Source organism: Miniopterus schreibersii (assembly GCF_964146895.1).
Source record: "Miniopterus schreibersii genome assembly, chromosome: X".
NCBI classification, from domain to species: domain Eukaryota; kingdom Metazoa; phylum Chordata; class Mammalia; order Chiroptera; family Miniopteridae; genus Miniopterus; species Miniopterus schreibersii.
The window spans coordinates 72,453,260-72,460,243 of record NC_138104.1 but is presented as its reverse complement, the minus strand read 5'-3'; the positions used below and the strand labels follow the sequence as shown (position 1 = coordinate 72,460,243).

At 51.9% G+C, this 6,984-nt stretch overlaps 1 protein-coding gene and 1 pseudogene across 3 annotated transcripts in view; one reads left to right on the top strand and one right to left on the bottom strand.

Moving 5' to 3' along the window:
• The window catches only part of LOC308551015 (high mobility group protein B1 pseudogene), a 535,482-nt pseudogene that overhangs the window by 240,568 nt on the left and 287,930 nt on the right, over positions 1 to 6,984 (bottom strand). The gene's annotated exons all lie outside the window — the stretch shown is intronic.
• TSPYL2 (TSPY like 2) lies at positions 54 to 6,472 on the top strand. Of its 2 annotated transcripts, XM_081125109.1 has the most exons (8): positions 80 to 402; positions 667 to 1,065; positions 2,311 to 2,388; positions 2,498 to 2,609; positions 2,693 to 2,838; positions 2,970 to 3,067; positions 3,356 to 4,008; positions 5,791 to 6,472. In XM_081125109.1, exons 1-8 carry the CDS (start codon positions 226 to 228, stop codon positions 5,928 to 5,930), a joined length of 1,803 nt encoding a protein of 600 aa, XP_080981235.1. In that variant the 5' UTR covers positions 80 to 225; the 3' UTR covers positions 5,931 to 6,472. The 2 variants fall into 2 exon arrangements, with proteins under 2 accessions (XP_080981234.1, XP_080981235.1); XM_081125108.1 differs by having other exon boundaries at positions 54 to 1,065.

The window sequence follows — 6,984 nt, the reverse complement described above, 5'->3', positions numbered from 1 at the left end:
TGGCAAGGCAGAAGGGGCCCTTGACGTCAGGGAGGGACGGGGCCTGGGCACTTGGCGCGGAGGGAGTAGAGCAGGCGCCGGGGGAGGGAGCGCCAGAGCCGGGCTGTGAGCGGAGCTGGTCGCGTTTAGGCGCGGCGGCTCCGCTTCAGGTGTGACGGGCAGCAGCGACCTGGCTGAGACTGAAGGGGCGGGCGCGGTTCCCTGAGCGGTGTGAGCGCGGTCACCATGGACCGCCAGGATGAGGGGCCTCCGGCCAAGGCCCGCCGCCTCAGCAGCTCAGAGCCCCCTCAAGACGACGTGCCTCCGCCGCCGCCGCCGCCGCCGCCACCGCCACTCCTGCGACTGCCCCTGCCTCCACCCGAGCAGCGCCCGAGGCTCCGGGAGGAAACCGAGGCGGCACAGGTGCTGGCTGACATGAGGGGGGTGGGACTGGGCCCCTCTCTGCCCCCGCCACCCCCCTATGTCATTCTGGAGGAGGGGGGAGTCCGCGCGTACTTCGCCCTGGGTGCTGGGTGTTCCTGCTGGGACCCCGATTTTGAGTCTGGGTATGGAGGGGCGCCCCCTGAATTCGAGCCTGGGTATGGGGGGGCGCCCCCTCCCACGGAGAGCCTGGAAACATTCTCTCCTGAGGAGGTTTCTGGGGGAAGCCTGGAAATCGACATTCAGGTTCCGGAGCCCAGCGGCTTTGATGAAGAGAAGGCCCTAGAAACCTGTAGCATAGGGGGACGGGAGTACCAGATGGTAGCCGGTCTACAGGGGAAGGAAGAGGCCATCATCATAGTGGAAGACGACGAGGAGGAGGTAAAGGAAAGTGTGAGGAAGAGGAGGAGGAGGAGGAAGAGGAGGCAGAGGAAGGTGAAGAAGGCAAGCAAAAAGATGAATCCCGAGAAGATAGAGTACGTCCTGCAGGCACTGGAAAACATTCAGCTGGACCTGGAGGCAGTGAACATCAAGGCAGGCAAGGCCTTTCTCCGTCTCAAGCGCAAGTTCATCCAGATGCGGAGACCCTTCCTTGAGCGCAGAGACCTTATCATCCAGAATATCCCAGGCTTCTGGGTCAAAGCAGTATCCTTGTCATCTATATTCATGGGCCAAGAGTCCATGACAGAAAGGGGGGTGGGGGCAGGGACAGACAGGGTGAAAGGGTGTGGGGGCGGGCCTCTATTGAAAGAACGACTAGGTTTGGTGGAGGAGGGATGGAAGGAGGAGGGCAAAACATTGGAGAAACTGAACTAGAGATGGTGAAGGGGAGAGGGGGCACACAACATAAAAACTGGACCACAGGTGGGAAAGGGTGAAGATGAAGAGCATAACATAAAAAAATGGATCACAGACAGTGAAAGGGGGTGGGTAGTAGAGGGGCACATAGAAAAATTGGACCAAAGACGGTGAAAAGAGGAGGGAGGGGCACACAGAAAATGAACTGACTCAGAGACAGTGAAGAGGGACGGGAAGGGCATCAGAGCAGAGAAATTGCCCAGAATGGATGCCCCAACTCACACATGGCTCTGCAAGCCTAGGTGTCTGCTTAGATACTAGGGAAACCCTAATCCTGGCTGGAGAAAAAGGGGCTAGAAAGGGACTAGAGCCCCTAATGGGTCAGAAGAAGGAGTACCTAGGAATGGATATCAAGGAGTTAAAGGAAGGAAAGGGGAGAGTAAGAAAATCCCATTCACTACTGGTGACAAGCTCATCTCTGTAGGACACACATATAGACGTGCAACATGTTAGGAACACATGGGTTGTCCTAACAGAAGTACATAGCTACAGACCCTTGGCACTCTCATATAAAGTATCCATGATCACAGACCCTAGTACCCAGTGTCATTTCGACACAAACCCTCAGACCCAGACACATAACTTCACTTGGACAAAGACCCATAACATCCAAATATAGAATATCATGTGACTATAGGCCCTCAGCAAGCAGATATAGCATTACTTGGACATTGGCCTTCAGCCCCCAGACACACAATGTCTTACAAACAGAAGCCCTCAAGCATCCGGAGACATATCACATGGACATAGACCCTCAGTACCCAGACACAACAAATAAGAACCATGGCAAGGCCACCTAATGCAGAGGTTTTACAAAGCATAAACACAGGCTCTCACTACATAGTATCATGGAAATAAAGTACAGGTCATGTCTCATGACCCACTTGTTCCACACATATCAAATGCACACAGAAGGAATTCTGCTCCAGCTTCTCTTTTGCTTTGCCCTGCCTGCCCTGCCCTGCCTGGCCTTCCCTCCCTCCTTCTCTCAAAGAATAGTCACTCCTTGACCTAAACTGCTCCCTCCCTCAGTTCCTCAACCACCCCAAAATTTCAATCTTGATCAACCAACGTGATGAAGACATTTTCCGCTACTTGACCAATCTGCAGGTCAGGCCAAAGAGATTTTTTTACTAAGGCCAGGCAAGGAATCTGATCCTTGGAGGTGAGGGGGGGCATGGTGGGGTGGGGATTGCATCATTACCCCCACCCTGAGCAGGTACAGGATCTCAGACATATCTCCATGGGCTACAAAATGAAGCTGTACTTCCAGACAAACCCCTATTTCACAAACATGGTGATTGTCAAGGAGTTCCAGTGCAACCGATCAGGTAAGAGGCAGTCCTGGGGCTAATCCGTGGAACCCCCACCTACCCTTGTCCAGTGCCCTCTCCACAGCCTCCTTTTTCCCCAGGCCGGCTAGTGTCTCACTCCACCCCAATCCGCTGGCACCGAGGCCAGGAACCCCAGGCTCAGAGGCACAGGAACCAAAACACCAAACAAAGCTTCTTCACCTGGTTCTCAAATCACAGCCTCCCAGAGGCTGACAGGATTGCTGAGGTGAGGCCCCTCCTGGTATTATCAGAGAAGGTCTTGCTAGGCTTGCCTCTGGGTGCCTGGGGAATTGGGAGTAGGTTCTGGGGCTTGTACTCATAGCTCTGTTCTCTCCCTTCTCTTCTCTCTTTCAACAGATTATCAAGAATGATCTGTGGGTTAACCCTGTGCGCTACTACATGATGGGAGAAAGCGGCTACAGGGCAAACAGAAAGAAGCTAGAAAAGAAAGAAAGGTGATGGGGGATTAGAGGCTGAGAGGTGATGTGTTAGTGTCACACTGGATTTATAAAACCAAAAGGGACCTTGGAGATAATTCAGTCCAATATGTTTTACAAGCGGGGAATGGTGCCCACAAATGGGGTGTGATTGGCCTTAGTTTACACACTCAGGGGCAGAAATGGGACTCTCCCCACCCTAGCTTTGTCCCTGGGAGCCCTTATAGCCTACTGCCTCCCAAGTTATTTACCACCTTTTAGTGTCTGTCTTGGGTACACCACCTCCCACCATATATTCAACTGCAGGCTTTCCCACAATAAAAAGAGGGACAAATATGAGGTGGTGATCATGGATGACTTTGATGACTATCAAGTGATGAAAGACATTATTGGCGAGACCTCAGACAGTGATGTTATCAGCGACAATGAGACCATTCATGACATCAAGATCTCTGACTTCATGGATACCACCGACTGCTTCGAGACCACTGACAACGAGATAACTGACATCAGTGAGAGCCTCTGTGACAGTGAGAGCCCAGACCGCAGTGAGACCACCGACAGTGAGAGTGCCGATGACAATGAGAATCCTGATTACAACAGTGAGAACACTGATGGTGATGACAAGAACCTTAAAGATGGCAGCTATGGCAACAACCTAGACAGCAGCGACATTGACGATGGAGACGAGACCAGTGATGATGAAGATGATGGCAATGAAGGTGACAATGAAGGCAGTGATGATGATGACAGTGAATACAGTGATGATGACGGCAATGAAGGTGACAATGAAAGCAGTGATGATGATGACAGAGACATTGATTACTATGAGCGTGACATTGAAGAACCTGAGAAGGATCAGGTGAATAGCAACAACCTGGATGACTATGAGGATGAGGTAGAGAACATCTTTGAAGAAGAATCATCAATGGAGGAAGAAGAGGAGGGCAGTGAGGAAGGTGAGCTAGACCCCCTCTTGTCTTCCCTCTTTTCTCTTTCCTCAGAGAAAAGCTGGCCAGGATCAGGGAATCAAGGCATGAGCACAATCTGCCCTTGTGGTGAAAAGAAAAAAACATCTGTGCAACTTCTAAAACAAAGCAAGGCCAGGGAATATTAAACTTACAAATTGTAACAAAACCAAAGAAACATATTTCAGTTCTAGGTGATGGATAGATAGGTTGTAACAGCAAAAGCAAAGAGGAGGGAAAAGATAGGAGAGAGTGGGTGGAAAATTAAGGACTGGTTAGTGTGTGTGTGTGTGTGTGTGTGTGTGTGTGTCCGCGCGCGCGCCCGCGCTCACGTGCGCGCGCACACACACGCGCACGCACGCAGGGGAAAAAAGGAGCAAACACATTGTAATTCGGTACACTTTGTACCCAGCCCTAGCCTTCTGGGAACTCCCAGTCCTGTTTGGGGAGCTGGGGGCAAAGTGAACATCATGCTCTGTGAGCCTAGAGGAGGTTGTGCTCTGTGAGCCCAGAGAAGGGAACAGCTAATTCTACCTCAAGAATGAGGAAGGGGAGAACTAGAGGAAGAAGTGACATTTGAATTGGAGGCTGCATTCGTCTTAAGGAGTGTTATGGGGCATTCTTGGTAGAAGGGCTCACTTGAACAAGGACCTGGAAGGGTGAAAATGCGTGGTATGTTGGACACAGTTTCCCAAATTGTCTTCCGAGGACCCTTCACCAGTTCTGAAAGCTGCTTCTCACAAAAAGGTTCAGTGGTTGAATATGTTGGGGAAAATAGTACATACAGTAATATCTTCATGTAGAGTCACATGTACACTAGCACCTTAAAGGCTCTGAGAAGTACTGCTGTAAGAAACCTATTTAAACTTTGTGGAACCCAGCATTTTTCAAGCTTCTTGACCACAAGCCATTGTTCACTGCTCACCAAAGAACGCCTTTTGGGAAATGCATATGGGGTTTGAGGGAAATGGTGGTATTTAAGGTGACTCCCAGGTTTGGTTCTGGCCTTGGATGACTGGAGAAGGAAGTGCCATTTCCTGGGATGGGGAAGGGCATGGTGGTGAGATTGATGGGATGCAGGGAGAAACACGGAGTTGGAAGGGCTTGGTGGACATAAAGTGGGCCCCTGGGGGAAGACCAACCACTCCTGGGGGTTTTGGCCATGCAGTCAAAAAGTTCCATTGAGGGCAGGGTTAGGGGACCAAGGAAGGAGACATTGAATGAGTGAGTAGACTCAATCTAGACATTTCAGGTTGACTAGGGAAAATGAGGGAGTTGCTGGCCCCATCCCCTTCCCCTGGATGACACCTCTTCTTTTGGAAGAGAGGCAGAGCTATCAGCCCAGCCCTGGGGTGGGAGAGGGGGTGGGGAATTGAGTTGAAGGAGACAGACTGGGGCCTGTTTGGATCAGACTATGGAGAAGGAGTGAGGGAGCTGCCTGAGGATGAATAGGTTTTTTCAGCTAAGGTCACAGCTCAGGTAGAGACACACATTGGTACATACAGGAGGAGAAAAAGCTACTTTCAGAGATGTATCAATTTTGATAGGACAGAGGCAAGGAGCCCACCCTACCTTTCTGCTTCCTTCCCACTAGCCCCCACTAGCCCCCCCCCCCACACTTGGCTGCTTGTTCCAAGCATAGGTGCTTGGCAAGTGGTCCCTGGCCTCCAACAGCCCTGGTTGTGGGCTTTGTTTCATCAAGAGTGACATCTACTTGCCCATCTAACCGTCCTCATTTTCTGATTTTTTCCTGTCTGTCCTCTGTGCTGCCAGGAGGTGAGGACAGCGATGATGAGGAAGGAAGTGAGGAGGAGGAAGGAATCGAAGAAGACTGGGAAGACTCTGACATGGAGGAAGTGCTTCAGGTCCAAAACCCTTGGGCCAACCCAGGGAAGAGAGGCAAAACTGGATAAACATCTCACCCTTGCCCTTGTGGCGCTGCCTCTGTATTCCTCTCCCTCTGCCCCATTTGCCCTCCCCCTCAGCTAGGGCCTTGAGGCCCCACATTGCACTTCTGGGGGGTGACCGACTTCGTACACGGGTTTGAAGTTTATTTTTATGGTTTAGTAATTGCAGAGTTCTTATTTTGGGGGAAGGGAAAGGGGGATTCCCCCTTCCTTTTGGCCCTCCTCCCTCGCAGGCTTCTGTGTGCTGCTACGTATTTATTGTGATGCCTTGGCCAGGGCCCCTCTTTCCCCCTCCTCGTGCTGTATGGAGTGGACACCCTTGATCCCGAAGCGGGGAGGGCTGCTGTGGCCTTGGGGGGCTCTGCTGCCACCCTGTTGTCCTAAGTCTCTCTCTTTCCCTCACCTTTCCCCGCTGTGCCCGCTAGCCCGCATCGGTGTCTATGCAAGGCCGCTTCGCCATTGCGGTATTCCTGCCCCCCACCCCCAGAAGCCCTGCCTCATTCCCTGTGAACCCCGGTAATCCTAATAAAATTCAGAGCAAATTCAAAGTGCTGCTTCGAGTCTTTTGTTCCGCCTGGTGCGCTGTCCCCAGCAGCCAGTCTCCCTTGCTATAGGCCCGCAAGCAGCTGGCTCCTATACACACTGGCCAGTAAGATGGTAGTTGCGAGGAGTTGGGATGGGGGGATTTGGCTGGCCAGGGTCCAGGTCTGCAGGCCACAGAGGTGTGGCGTCAGGCCAATGCGGACCTTTCTGACCAATGGCAAGATGAGACTGAGGAAGCCCCTCCCTCTCCCAGCGGCTGCAGTGGACTCAGCCAGGTATCAAACAGCTTCCCACGCCTTCCCCTTGCACACGCGCAGAAATGCTCTGCGCCCTAGAACATCCTTTTATTCAGTGATTCATCTTTTAATTTATCATGCGTCAAACCTTTCCTCGGGCCTAGTGTGAGCTAGGCGGGGGAGAGGGGAGCCAGAGAAATCCATTTTTCTCGCGCGCATGTAGTAGAAAAAAATATCAATTGGGACATAACACAAAAATGCAGGAGTGCTCTCTTGTCTTA

Excerpts from the sequence above, each read along its gene's own strand:
- TSPYL2 (XM_081125108.1), top strand. The coding sequence starts at position 226 with ATGGACCGCCAGGATGAGGGGCCTCCGGCCAAGGCCCGCCGCCTCAGC. Across the intron at positions 1,066-2,310 it reads CAGGCTTCTGGGTCAAAGCA|TTCCTCAACCACCCCAAAAT; the intron begins GTATCCTTGTCA and ends TCCCTCCCTCAG. Across the intron at positions 4,009-5,790 it reads AGAGGAGGGCAGTGAGGAAG|GAGGTGAGGACAGCGATGAT; the intron begins GTGAGCTAGACC and ends CTGTGCTGCCAG.